We start from the raw sequence: 16,004 nt of genomic DNA on the forward strand, positions 1-16,004 counted from the left end.
GGATCAGGATTAGGAGTAGGATTAGGATTAGGATTAGGATTAGGATTAGGATGAGGATTAGGATCAGGATAAGGATCAGGACGAGATTAGGATTAGGATTATGATCAGTATGAAGATTAGGATCCGGATCAGGAGCATGAGTAGGATTAGGATTAGGATTAGGATTAATATTAGGATTAGGATTATTATTAGGATTAGGACTAGAAGTAGGATTAGGATTAGGATTAGAATTTGGATTAGGGTTAGGATTAGGATTAGGATTTGGATAAGGGTTAGGATTTGGATTAGGATTAGGAATAGGATTAGGATTCGGATTAGGATTAGGATTAGGATTAGGATTAGGATTAGTATTAGGAATATGATTAAGATTAGGTTTCGGATTAGGATTAGGATTAGGAATAGGATTAATATTAGGATAATTATTTGGATTTGGATTTGGTTTAGGAGTAGGCTTAGGATAAGTAGTAGGAGTAGGATTAGGATTAGGATTAGGATTAGGATTAGAATAAGGATTTGGATTAGCATTAGGATAAGGATTAGGATTAGGATGAGGATGAGGATTAGAATTCGAATTAGGACTAGGATTACGATTAGGATTAGGCTTAGGATCATGATCAGGATCAGAAACAGGATCAGGATCATGATCAGAATCAGGATCAGGATCAGGATCGGGATAAGGATCAGGATCAGGATCGGGATAAGGATCAGGATCATTATCAAGATTAGGATCAGGATTAGGAGCAGGAGCAGGAGCAGGATTAGGATTAGGATTAGGATTATGATTAAGATTACTATTAGGATTAGGATTAGGATTAGGATTAGGATTAGGATTAGGATTAGGATTAGGATTAGGATTAGAATTAGCATTAGCATTAGGATTAGGATTTGGATTTGGATTTGGGTTAGGATTAGAATTAGGATTAGAATTATGATTAGGATTAGGTTTAGGTTTAGGATTAGGATTAGGATTAGGATTATGATTAGGATTAATATTATGAATAGGATTAAGTTTAGATTTCAGATTAGGATTAGGATAATGATTTAGATTTGGATTTGGATTAGGATGAGGATTAGAATTTGGATTAGTACTAGGATTAGATTTAGGATTAGGATTAGGATTAGGATTCGGATCAGGATCAGGATCAGAATCAAGATCAGGATCTGGATCAGGATTAGGATCAGGATCAGTATCAAGATTAGGATCAAGATCAGGAGCAGGAGAAGGATTAGGATTTGGATTAAGATTATGATTAGGATTACTATTATGATTAGGATTAGGATTTGGATTAGGGTTAGGATCAGGATTAGGATTAGGATTAGGATTAGGATTAGGATTAGGATTAGGATTAGGATTAGGATTAGGATTAGGTTTAGAATTAGAATTAGGATTAGTTTCATGATTAGGATTAGGATTAGGATCAGGCTCAGGATCAAGATCAGGATTAGGATTAAGATTAGGATTAGGATTAGGATTGGGATTAGGATTAGGATTAGGATGAGGATTAGGATTAGGATTAGGATTAGGATTAGGATTAGGATTTGGATTTGGATTAGGATTAGGATCAGGAATAGGAGTAGGATTAGGATTAGGATTAGGATTAGGATTAGGATTAGGATTAGGATGAGGAGGAGGATGAGGTTTAGGATTAGGAAATGGATTAGGACGAGGATTAGGATCAGGATAAGGATCAGGATGAGGATTAGGATTAGGATTATGATCAGTATGAAGATTAGGATCCAGATCAGGAGCATGAGTAGGATTTGGATTAGGATTAGGATTAATATTAGGATTAGGATTATGATTAGGATTACTATTAGGATTAGGACTAGGAGTAGGATTAGGATTAGGATTAGAATTTTGATTAGGGTTAGGATTAGGATTAGGATTTGAATAAGGGTTAGGATTTGGATTAGGATTAGGATTAGGATTAGGTTTAGGATTAGGATTAGTATTAGAATTAGGATTAGGATTAGGATTATGATTAGGATTAATATTAGGAATAGGATTAAGTTTAGATTTCAGATTAGGATTAGGATAATGATTTAGATTTGGGTTTGGATTAGGATGAGGATTAGAATTTGGATTAGGATTAGGATTAGGATTAGGATTAGGATTAGGATTAGGATTAGGATTAGGATTAGGATTATGATTAGGATTAATATTAGGAATAGGATTAAGTTTAGATTTCAGATTAGGATTAGGATAATGATTTAGATTTGGGTTTGGATTAGGATGAGGATTAGAATTTGGATTAGGATTAGGATTAGGATTAGGATTAGGATTAGGATTAGGATTAGGATTAGGATTAGGATTATGATTAGGATTAGGATTAGGATTAGGATTAGGATTAGCATTAGGATTAGGATTAGGATTAGGATTAGGATTAGGATTAGGATTAGGATTAGAAATGAGGATGAGGATGAGGAGTAGGATGAGGATGAGGATTAGGATGAGGATGAGGATAAGGATTAGGATTTGGATTAGGATTAGGATTAGGATCAGGTTCAGGATGAGGATCGGGATCAGGATTAGTATCAGGATCAGTATCAGGATCAGGATTAGGATTAGGATTAGGATTAGGATCAGGATCAGGATTAGTATCAGGACCAGGATTTCGATCAGGATCAGGATTAGAATTATGATTAGGATTAGGATTAGGATTAGGAATAGGGTTATGATTAGGATTACTATTAGGATTAGGACTAGGAGTTGAACTAGGATTAGGATTAGGATTAGGATTAGGATTTGGATTAGGGTTAGGATTAGGATTAGGATTATGATTAGGATTAGGATTAGGATTAGGATTAGGATTAGGATTAGGATTAGGATTAGGATTAGGATTAGGAATAGGATTAAGATTAGGTTTCAGATTTGGATTAGGATTATGATTTGGATTTGGATTTGGATGAGGATCAGGATTAGTATTCGGATTAGGATTACGATTAGCATTAGGATTATGATTTCGATTTGGATTTGGATTAGGAGTAGGATTAGGATTAGGACTAGGATTAGGAGTACGATTGGAATTAGGATAAGGAGTATGATTAGGAGAAGGATTAGGATTAGGATTAGGATAAGGAGTAGGGTTAGGAGTAGGATTAGGAGTAGGATTAGGATTAGGATGAGGATTACGATTAAGATTAGGATTAGGATTAGGATTAGGATTACGATTAGATTAGGATGAGGATGAGGATTAGGATCAGGATCACAAGGAGGATCAGGATCAAGATCAGGATCAGAATTAGGATTAAGATTAGGATTAGGATAAGAATTGGGATTAGGATTATGATTAGGAATACTATTAGGATTAGGAATAGGAGTAGGATTAGGATTAGTATTAGTATTAGGAATAGGATTTAGATTAGGTTTCGGATTAGCATTAGGATTATGATGAACAAAGGGGGGAAAAGCCTAACCTAGGGTTTGGATTGGATGATTCGGAATTGGGTGGATTTCGGATGATATAGAGCGATTTCGGAAGGTTTGAGAGATTTAGGATGAGGTTTACTTAATCCTATTGCACCTGGATTAGTATTGATACTGTTTCAGAAAATCTAAGCACAGAGAGGTAGCGAGAATGTCGAAAAAATAGTGCAGAACCGAGACACTGTTTGCCTTTAACGTACTGGTTTTAATCGATTAACGGGATGGTTTAATCGATTAAAACAGTGTAAAATTTGAATTTTCAAAAAAAATTGCCTAGTTAATCGATTATCGGGATGTTTAATCGATTAAATTGTAAAAAATTTGAATTTTCCAGAAATGAAACCCAGGTAATCGATTAACTATTGGCATAATCGATTAAATCAGAGAAAATTTCGTTTTTAGGCAGCAGAGTGGTTTCGACTTTTTAGGACACACGTATGCATTATAACAGATTTATCGAGACATATATAATCACATTAAGAGGTTAATCAAGAGATATATTTTGCATTTTTAACATATATCATTCAAACATGAAACACATAGGCATAGAGAAGCAAGACAATTTATGCAAACAGCTAAACATTTTTTTTTTAAACAAGATATTGTTCATCAAGAATTCCTAGTTCTCTCCTTAGAACATAGAAGGTATCCCTGGGAAGGGGCTTGGTGAAAATATCTGCTAACTGTTTAGATGTTTCCACAAATTCAAGAACGCAATCACCTTTTTGTACATGGTCACGCAAAAAATGATGTCTAATTTCTATATGCTTTGTTCTAGAATGCAAAACGGGATTCTTGGATAGGTTAATGGCACTTGTATTATCGCATTTTATTGGGATCTTTTCAAGTTTAAGACCAAAGTCCTTAAGTTGCTGCTTCATCCAAAGGATTTGAGCGCAACACACACCAGCGGCAATGTATTCCGCTTCAGCGGTGGACAAAGCAACACAGGCTTGCTTCTTGCTGTGCCATGCTACTAATGAACTGCCCAATAGGTGGCAAGTACCACTAGTGCTTTTCCGATCCAACTTACATCCGGCGAAATCGGAATCGGAATAACCCACCAAGGATAGTGAGGCATCCCGAGGATACCATAATCCCATGTTAATAGTTCCTTTTAGATATCTCATGATTCTTTTAACAGTTATATAGTGTGATTCTCTAGGTGATGATTGATATCTCGCACACATGCATACACTGAACATGATATCAGGTCTACTTGCAGTTAAGTAAAGTAAAGACCCAATCATACCACGATACTTCGTTACCTCGATTGCTTTTCCTTTCTCATCTTTGTCTAAGTAGCAAGCAGATGCCATAGGTGTGGAAGCTTCCTTACATTTGTCCATTTCAAATTTCTTGAGTAGCTCTTTGCAGTATTTCGCCTGATGGATGAATATCCCACTTTCTAGCTGCTTTATCTGCAATCCTAGAAAGAATGTGAGTTCTCCCATCATAGACATTTCGAACTCCCCCTGCATCATCTCAGAAAATTCTCTACACAAGATATCATTAGTAGATCCAAATATTATGTCATCTACATAGATTTGTACAAGCAGAACATGATTTTCTGATTTTCTAATAAAAAGCGTTGTGTCAACCAAGCCTCTCTCGAACCCTTTTTCTAAAAGAAAGGTACTAAGTCTGTCATACCAAGCTCTAGGAGCTTGTTTGAGACCATATAGTGCCTTTTTAAGTTTGTAAACATGGTTCGGATATTTAAAATTTTCAAAACCAGGCGGTTGGTCAACATAAACTTCTTCTTGAATGTATCCATTCAGGAAGGCGCTTTTTACATCCATTTGAAAAAGTTTGAAATTCATTAAAGATGCAAAGGAAAGAAGCATCCTGATGGCCTCTAATCTGGCTACAGGAGCGTAGGTTTCGTCATAATCGATACCCTCCTCCTGGTTGTAGCCTTTGGCCACCAAACGTGCTTTATTTCGAATTATTAAGCCAGATTCATCAAGTTTATTTCTGAAGACCCATCGAGTACCAATTACGGGATGATCATTAGGTTTGGGGACCAAGTCCCACACATTATTACGCTCAAACTGGTTTAGCTCTTCTTGCATAGCTATACCCCAGTGTACATCCTCAATGGCCTCATCAACGGTCTTAGGCTCAATTTGCGATACAAAAGCTACAAAATTACAGAAATTTCGTAAGGAACTACGGGTTACCACTCCCGTAGATATGTCACCTATAACTTTATCAATTGGGTGAGCTTTCTTTGTTTTCCACACGGTAGGCATGTCTGAGTGCTCTTGAGGTTCGATTTGACCTTCATCATTGGCTCCTTTTTCATTATCCATGTCCTTGGAGTATGCTTCTTCCAAAGCACCTGCAACATCATCAGAAACGACCTTTCTCTTCTCTTTTGGAGAAGATTCGTCAAACTGTACATGGATAGACTCTTCAACTTGCATTAAATATTTGTTAAAGACTCTGAAAGCTTTGCTATGAATCGAGTATCCCAAAAATATTCCCTCATCGGCTTTAGAGTCGAATTTCCCTAAGGCCCGCTTTCCATTATTTAATATAAAACATTTGCAACCGAAAGCGTGAAGATGGGATATATTTGGTTTGCGGCCTTTTAAAAGTTCATAAGGAGTTTTGTTCAAGTTTGGCCTTAAGAGTACTCGATTTATAACATAGCATGCAGTATGAACTGCATCAGCCCAGAAGTACTTGGGGGTATTACTTTCGTTAAGCATGGTTCTCGCTAATTCTTCTAAAACACGATTTTTCCTCTCTACAACTCCATTTTGTTGTGGAGTGCGAGGAGCAGAGAACTGATGCAAAATGCCATGCTTATCACAGAATTTGTCGAACTGAAAGTTCTCAAATTCTCCCCCGTGATCACTTCGTATATATATTATTTTTAGGTTAAGTTGGTTTTGGATTTGCTTGGCAAGATTTTTAAAATTTTTGAACGCGTCGCTTTTTGATGATAAAAACAATGTCCATGTAAATCTAGAGAAATCATCAACAATAACTAGAGCGTAGTAACTACCACCAAAACTCATGATTTGTGATGGTCCAAACAAGTCCATATGGAGTAGCTCCAAAGGTCTTGAAGTGGATATCACATTTTTATTTTTAAAAGAGTTTTTGGTTTGTTTACACTTTTGACAAGTGTCACAAATTTCTTTAGTTTTAAAATTCAATTTTGGTAGCCCCTCAACTAGTTCGTTTGATGATAATTTATCTAGATGCTTTATATGGATATGTGCAACACGTCTATGCCATAGCCAGATGTCATCTTCTTTAGAAATAAAGCATTTTGAAAATAATGTAGTGACATCGTCCAAATTAACCATGTAAATATTATTTATACGGTGACCAACAAATTTAACGTTATTAGATAAAATATCACGAATGACACAACAATCAGAATCGAAGGATACACGATTACCTTTATCGCAGAGTTGGCTTATACTCAACAAGTTATGTTCTAGTCCTTCAACATAAAGGACATTATCAATCAGAGTTTGGGATGAGTTACCAACTGTTCCTGTGCCGAGTATCTTTCCCTTGTTGTTGTCTCCATAAGTGACGTATCCTTTTCCTTTAAGTGAGAGATCCAGGAAATTTGATCTATCACCTGTCATATGCCTCGAACACCCACTATCTAAGTACCATTTTTGTCCATGTGTTCGGAGACATACCTGCAAAATAGATTACTTACTTTTCTCAGGTACCCAATTTATGTTGGGTCCTTTTCTGTTAGTGATTAGGGAATCATCTCCCTTCTTTTTCCATACATAAACTCCGCTAGGTATACCATACTTTTTGATATAGCATGAATGATAAGTATGACCATATGTGTTACAATAAAAACAAGTAGGAGAATGCTTATGATATTTGTTTTTAGCTTGAGCTACCGGTTTTCTATATGGTCGCTTCTTTTTAGCAGTGCGAGTATAACCTAGACCAGTTCGATCACCAACATTTCTAGTTTGATTAAGCAGGTTATCTAATTGCAGTTTACTGTTTGTGAGACGTGTGAGTTTTTCATTTAGTTTAAAATTGTCCTCTTGCAAAGTCTCGCAAGTCTCACAGACAGGTTTTTGACATAAGTTACTAGCAGAGCAGTTACATGAACTACAAGAATAGATGAGATCTAAAGTTTCATTTTCCAGTTTTAATTCATCTAATTCTTTTTGTAATTGGCTTATTTTTTGTTCGTTTATCAGGATTATCCTTTTCCTATCAATGTTAATTCTAGCCAATTTCTTTAATTCATCATGCAACTCGACATAAGCATCATACAATACATCATAAGGAGGTGAATCATCCGAAGTGGATGAGGTGTCAGAATATACCTCATCATTGCCCTTGCATGAGTCTGAATTTGTATCGATGTCAGATCTGGCCATCAGACACAGCTTTGCTGACTCCTCCTCACTTGAGGTGCTTGATGTCGACTCCTCCTCAGGTACATCCCAAACGATGTAAGCTTTCTTGGATTTGAAGTCCCTGGGAGTGCTCTTTTCTGAATCAACCTTCTTTAGGTAGGTTGGACACTGAAACCTCATGTGCCCTACTTTTCCACACTCATGGCAAGTGAAGCGATCCTTGTTATTCTTGCCTTTACTGGTTGACTCTTTCGCTTCCTTCTTTTGAAACTTTTTGAGTCCTCCTTTTCTTTTAATGAATTTGCTAAATTTTCGGACTAGGAGACCCATAGTTTCATCATCTAGATCGGAATCAGATTCATCATCAATTTTCTCTTCTTTGTCTTTGGAGGTCGTGGCCTTCAATGTGATGCTCTTCTTCTTCCGGTCTGATTCTTCATTCATGGTCAAGCGACCCAACTCCATTTCATGCTCTTGAAGTTTTCCAAATAAAGTAGCTAAAGGCATAGAATCTAAATCTTTAGACTCAACAATTGCAGTCACCTTTGGTTGCCATCTCCTGTCAAGACAACGCAAAACTTTATTAGTTAGTTCACCTCTAGCAAATGATTTATCGAGAGCAACTAAATGGTTGACAATATGAGTGAATCGCTTTTGCATATCACATATTGATTCGCTTGGTAACATGCGAAACAACTCATATTCGTGGGTCAGCGCGTTCAGTCTTGCGCGCTTGACTTCGCTAGTGCCTTCGTGAGTCACTTGTAAAGTGTCCCACATTTCTTTCGCATTATGGCACTGCGAGACCCTAAAGAATTCATCATATGATAGGGCCGATGTGATGATGTTTTTGGCGCGCAGGTTATGCTGGACCTTTTTGCGCTCATCATCGGTCCATAAACTTTTCGGTTTATCTTTAGGTTGATCGTCCACAAGATGTTGTGGAACGTAAGGGCCGTTGACTACGGATTCCCAAATATCCGAGTCTATGGCCTCAATAAAAATTTGCATGCGCACTTTCCAGTAGGCATACCCTTCACCACTGAATATTGGTGGTCGATTAATGGATGACCCATCACCACCAAATGGATTTGAAGAACCCATTCCTTTTCCCTTTAGGATCACGAATACGCGGTTGAGCTAGCACTTCGTACTAGCTCTGATACCACTTGTTAGGTATCAGTGGTTACAATACACCTAGAAGGGGGGGGGGGTTGAATAGGTGTCGCGGTTAGAATTACCGCTTTTCGCAAATCAACACTTAATGCTGAATCAACCCTATTTAATCGATTAAGGAGAAAAGGATAATCGATTATAAGCACAGTCTTAATCGATTAACACAAAAAACAGTTTTAAACAGAAACTATTTTAATCGATTAATAGAAACAGTATAATCGATTAACACAGGAATATTAATCGATTAAACAGAACCAGTAAGCAATTACAGAAACGATTAAATGCGAAACAAATAACCGATAACAGAACGAATACAGAGCTTACAAATTTGTATATCAGAATAGCTTGCAATACAACAAAAGAACAGAATGTATTAGTTGAATCAAATATACAAATTAAATCGATTGAAAAACAGTAAAGAGAGAGAGAGAAACAAATCCTGCAAATCGAATTTTTATCCTGGTTCGTTTGCTGTCCACTGCAAACTACATCCAGGCCTCCCGGCTGACTTGGGAGATTTCCTTCACTATAATCGAATCAATGTAATTTACAAACACATTATCCAATTACAACACTTAGCAAATGACAAGAAATCAAAGAAACTATCCAATGGTTTGACTCCCTTCCTACCGATAAAGAAAACGTTTCTTTCGGCGTAGCCCCAGCCAAAGAATCTCTCGTTCTTTCCTTTTCTTACACTCTAAGCTATGAAGAAACACACAATCTCTACTGGTGATACGACACCAAGAGATTCCCTTTCACAACAATTACACAAGAATTACAAGAGTAATATTAAGCTATACCTAAGCTCAAATACAACATGAAGGCTTTACTCTAATGCACATTTAACACAAACACATGTGAAATGACAAGTATTAGTTATGAAAACAGAAGTTACAGAATTATAAAATTCATGAAAAACGCATCAAAAATATGCATGAACATGTGAGGGAAAACATGAGAGATTATAACATGAAATGCACTCAATCCTAAAGCAAGGAATCTCTCATTTCTAAACTCACTAATGCAATTAACAAATAGATGCAGCAATTAACACGTAGAATGCTCTAACTCTCTAATAAATGCAACATGCAACTTATGAGATTAATTCTGAAAACGCAGTTTATAAAGAATCAGTCCAGAACCCCAGATAATCGATTAAATGCCTTCTTAATCGATTAACGGGACTAAAAATCATAACTGATTCTGTTTTTCAGTTTTTCAGTTTCAACAATTTAAAAATCAGTTAGGTTAATCGATTAACGTAAAGCTTTAATCGATTAACTGCATTACAAAAACGTGTTCCAGTGGCAACCACTTTACACAGCAGTTGGGTTAATCGATTAAAGGTATGGTTAATCGATTAACACTAAATAAAATATGTATTTTCATATAGAAAACATCAAATATGTTATGCACTTAGATAATACATGTTTGACACTTAGTTTTATGCCTAGAATGCATATATACATGTATTTATGTAATGCATGAACATATTATCAAATGAACATATCTCATGGATGAAATGATTTAAGAGATAAATGCATGTGAGACATGTATTAGGTGCCCTAAGCCTTCGACTCAACTTAAACTAGAATCTAGTCTAAGTCTAGTACCAAATAAAAGACTTAAGCACGTTGAATCGTTGGTTATCTTCAAGCACTTTTAGGTGCACGTTGTCCTCATCAAAACCATGACGTTCAAGGAGAGCTTTCTAAAGTGTTCTTCTTGACATGCACACTTTGAGTGTATTCTTCTTTCTTTACTATTTTTTTTTTGTTAGCTTTCCCTTTCCCACTTCCCTCTGAGTTTGGACCACATGCTTCTCCTTTTTACGTTTTATAAATACCATTGAGTTGATGGCCTTTCAAATCATCAATCATCCTTCAATTCTTTTCCAAAACTCCCATTTTTTACCCTAGTCACCTTCAGCCCTAAAAGTCGATCAATTTTTCTTGTTTTATTCTTTCCCTTCTTTCTCATCCTCATATTTAATCCATGTCAAATTTTACTCGCATTTGCTTCCTCTTTATACTCATGTTTTTGTCTCATGAACTACTCAATACAGAAGGTAGGAATTTGAGACAAAGCATTCACTCACCAAATGCTCCCAATTCAACAATGGGGGTAACAAATAGCATTGTTGCCACCAGCCCAAGCCAGACGAACCATAGCATTAGAAAACTGGCTGGAGATGTTGCAGCTTTTCGACCCACAACTCCTGGTAACAGCCCAGGTGTTGGCCATTCCATTAACAATTAATCAATTCATATTAAGCCACTGCAAGTGTAAGTACCCTTACTAGTTTTATGTCATGTATTCTGATTAATTATTGATATTTCATTCAATGTTTGGTAGACTTTATTTTCCCAGTAGCTCTTAATATTCTAAATTTAGGTTTTTATTAGCATGCAGGCAATATCATATGTTGTATTCTACGGTTCTACCAAAAGAAATTTAATTACTATCTCATTCTCTTGCCCGGACTCTTGTTTTTCTTCATTCTAGCTGTTACTATGATTAAACTTTGTAAACAGAGAAGATATGATGCTGCCATTGATAGCATATTATTTTATTTATAAAGTTGATTACCCTCATTCAATTATAGTAGTTGATGTTAATTATCAGTTGCACCCATTCTATTTATCATATGATTAATGTTTATCAACTATTTATTAGTAAAACATGTATTTTCTAAGCCGTTAATTATTTGATAGATAATATAAACCAATAATTAACTTTTGATGAACCCAATATCGTCCGAAAGCATATTTTCCTCATAGTAGTAAAATTATTTCTATTAGTAGTACGTATTCCAGAGATTAAAGAACAATGGATTTTAATCAAGTACACCTACTCATTAACTCTCACGTTATCATATGTGAATTGATTTTGGATGAATAATCTTTGACAATATAAAACTGTTGATTTTGAATAAATTTAGAACTATTAACACATGATCATGTATTTAGATGTATGTGAAACATTATTGCAGCGAAACCATCTGATCCATTAATTTTACCTATAGCAGACATTATTTTATAATAACTCCTTAAGTACATCTTGTGCGTACAATTTTGCGAGAGTACCCACCCTTTAGATTAAGGAATTCAAGTAAAGGCAACCCATAGAGAAAAAAAGACGACACCCCACTAATCATAAAAAAAAATATGAACAGTGGTTTATCATAAATATTTTTCCCAGAAGTAATTGCTAAAAAAAATAAATAAAATAGTTGAAACTCTCCCATTTAGGTGAAATTGCCCAAAACAATATTATAATGAAAAGAACAAAGAGAATAACAATCATGCAATGCAATTTAAAATTCTACCAAGCATTTCGACAAGAAATGGAAATGTGTGTGGTCAGATGAATCCAAGTTTTTTTTTATCAGTAACTGAGTGATTCATCTCATGAACTATACCAACCCTATCACGGTGATTGACGTGGGTGTAAAAAAGGTCAGGCAACTACTGGCGGCAGAATAATGATAAAAACCAAGTGGACAAACTGGTTTAAATATTTGAAAGCACTTTTATTTAATTATGCATGCAAGTTGAATCTAAGTTTGCTAGCTAGGTTGAATCTAAGTTGAGAGACATAAGGTGATCTAATGGTGAATAAGAAGGTCATAAGGAATGAATTGTAGGAAGTTGTGAGTTCGAGTCTCACCATCAATAAAAAATAGGAATTATAAAGTGGTTTAATGATTAGGGTGAAGAAGATTGAGGGTAATGTCTTACCCACAACAAAATATTAATATACTAACAATTGCAGATAAAAAAATATGTGAATCTAAGTTTTTATTCATTTAGCTAGGTGTGGCCAGGATTCTCAAAAGTTAACCAAAATAAATGTAATTAATATAATTTTTCTTATAGTTTTCCATTAATGTCTCAATTCATTACTCATCCTTAATATTATTTCCACTATTAATATTACTTTACTAACTATTTATATCTACAAACCATAAGGATAAAAATGAAAATTAAATTATTTACAGCTCTTTGAAAAACTAAAAGGACAACTAAATAAAAACAATTTTTTTTCAAAGGACAAGTAATACGGAATGGGGGCTTACTTGTTTCAGGTGTTCATTAATTTCCAAAGGAAGCTAAAATATTAACCTTGGAAGCATAACATCTTCAATTGGCCTAATAAGTGAGTTTTCAAGTGGGATCTTAGTAGAAAGTTGCAAGTGAAGAGTGTTAGAGAATATTTAGATTGATAGAATATTTTCTCATTTAATATTTAGTTGTTATTTGAGTTGTTATTATTTTATCCTTTATAGTGACTTTTCTTAATATTGTAGCAACTCATTGAAGGAAAAAGAAAAGGCAAAATTGCATTTCTTATTGAATGAATGCTTGACTGATACAAGATCACAATGGCATAAACCCCTTTATAAAACAACATTATTACCTTTCTTTAAAAGCAAGCGAACAAACTATAATAACTAACCTAACTACCAAATACCCAAAAAGGAAACTAGCAATACCAATATTATTCTTAGAGTAAAATGCAAAGGTAAAACATGATATTATGATAAGAAATGTGATGTGCCAATGAGGAACATGAAATGATTGCATTGAAGGTGTTGTTGAGTTGCTGAGACATAGGTTAGAGCCAAGTTGTGACTCGGTCACGAGCCAAGATATTCTGCCACGTCATAGGCCAAGGTCAAAATGTGGGTATGCAAAGATTCAATATGCTTTGTCACGAGGCCTAGTCATGATGGAAAAGGCTCAGTCACGTGTGCCAAGGATGCCCGATCATGATCCATAGGTCTCGATCATAGCGTAGGGCCATTTGGGCATGGCCTACGTTAATGCGCATATTAACACATGTGCGTGACTAGTGGATAATCCTCCAACACCCCTCCTCAAGTTGGACGATGGATGTCATCGAAGCCTAATTTGAAGATAAATTGTCGAAAAGCTTTGTTGTTGAGGGGTTTACTGAATGCATATGCTAATTGAGCGCTTGATGGAATAGGAAGTAAATGTACTAATCTTATTGAATCTTCTCTCAAACAACATAAAAATCAATCTCAATTGCTTTGTTCTTTCATATAAAACATGATTATAAGCAAGATATATGGTTGATATGTTATCACAGTAGACAGAAGTAGCATATGAATTATTGTTGTGTAAGTCACCATAAAATACTTTAACCATTGAAGCTCACAAACCAAAGTTCCTAGTGCTCTATATTCTACTTATGAGGAAGACCAACTCACTATATTTTTCTTCTTTGTTTTCCATGAAATGAGGGTAGAGCCCATGAAAATGTAGAATCTAGTGATAGATTTTTGTGAATCAAGGCAACAAGACCAATTTGAGTATGACAATGTAGAGGTTATGAGAGGAGATATGGATGAGAAAAATAAACCTCGAGTAAGAGATCCTTTGAGATAATATAGGACTCAAAGAGAAGATTGTAGTCATAATCCATAGGTTTAGCTATGAAAAGGCTTAATTGTTGAATTACATAACAAATGTCTTGTCTTGAGAATGTAAGATATATAAGTTTGCCCCATAATTATCTGTAGGAAGAAACATCGTTGAGTGGAGTCCCTTTTTCTATTTGTAGCTTCACAAAAGAATCAAAATGAGTCTTAGTCTTTGCAGACATAATTTGTGGCTAATAAGCATGTGCCTTCTAATAAAGATAAAACATATTTTCATTGATTCATATGTATGTTAGACAGATCTTGAAATTTTTAGATCAAGAAAGTACCATAAGGTACAAAGTCTTTAATTTTGAAGGAATTATGAAGGACATCTTTGACATGATTTATTTATGCCATACTAAAATAATAGTGAAGGAGAATTTTGTTTTCTTTTATCTTTTCGTTGGGCACAAGTGAGCTACACTAAGCACATCTCTTCATCTAGTGCGACTCTTCACCTAGTGAAGTTGTGATTGGAACATCTTGTTTACTTATTGTAATTGTGTTGGGTGTGACGCCTACATTGGACGCAGATCAGCTTAATGTAGAATTAAGTCAATTTTCACTTCTTGACATCAATTTTGCTCATTTTCCTCCTTTATGTAATGAAATGTCATGGAAACTCAATTTATAGGATTAGTGCAACAATTGATCATAGCTAAGATCCAAATCTTGCAACAAGCTTTCATAAATATTTAGAGTTTCCCAAAAGTTAACCTTCTCAAGGTAAAATCAATTTTCATTACACAACACTATTAGAAAAAACTAAGAATGATAAATCCCAAAAAGTATAGGATATTCAAAAATATCCATGCAAGCAACAAGTTGTGTGATAGTAAAATGGTTTCATCATGCAATTCATTCTCAATTGATTAAGAAAGGCGACAATCATTGAATATATCAATCATATCAAAGTGAAAAGTGTTTCTCTCAAAAATTTCATAAATATAGAATAAAATCAAATTTGGTAGTTATCTCACAACAATTCAATAGTAGAAGTTCAAACATGGATCACTAAGATCCCTTTTTTGGTTGCAATATTGTCGGGCTACATAGAACATTGTTTTTCCATATATAAATATCATAGTAGGTTAAGAGAGCAATTTAACACATCCACTAATTTTCATATTTCCCAAATGTATCACTATCAACTTCTTTTATACTTATATCCCATATTACACCCTTTTTGCTTTTATAACACACAATCATTCATCTTTTGTTTTTTTCTTTTATAAGGTTTTTCTTTTTAGGACATGATGGTTTATAACATATTTCACTCAAAACTTTTTCTCATATTCTTCCTTCTCCCCAACTTAATCAAAACCATATCATATAATCAAGCTCTCTTATCCTACTAGAATAGGAAATTGGAAACTATTTTTCATTTTGTAGCTCAAAGGTTATAAAAGGAACATATAAGACTCAAATGGGCATCGATAAAGTATTTTATGGTAAGCTTTATGCCAAAGTAATTTTTTTTAAGAAATAAATGTCTTGATCCTTTTCATGCATTACAATCACTTAAGAAAATTAGAGACTCAAACAAATTCAACAACATTAATCAAGTACAAACTCATGTTATGTTAAG

General features: G+C 34.8%; 1 protein-coding gene across 1 annotated transcript; it reads right to left on the reverse strand.

The window, feature by feature from the left end:
- Positions 4,186–5,220, reverse strand: LOC109353108 (uncharacterized mitochondrial protein AtMg00810-like; the record flags this gene model as incomplete). Its single annotated transcript, XM_019595278.1, has 1 exon — positions 4,186–5,220. A coding segment is annotated over one exon (1,035 nt), but the record flags the coding sequence as incomplete, so codon positions are not given.

This window comes from Lupinus angustifolius, chromosome LG07, assembly GCF_001865875.1.
Source record: "Lupinus angustifolius cultivar Tanjil chromosome LG07, LupAngTanjil_v1.0, whole genome shotgun sequence".
NCBI classification, from domain to species: domain Eukaryota; kingdom Viridiplantae; phylum Streptophyta; class Magnoliopsida; order Fabales; family Fabaceae; genus Lupinus; species Lupinus angustifolius.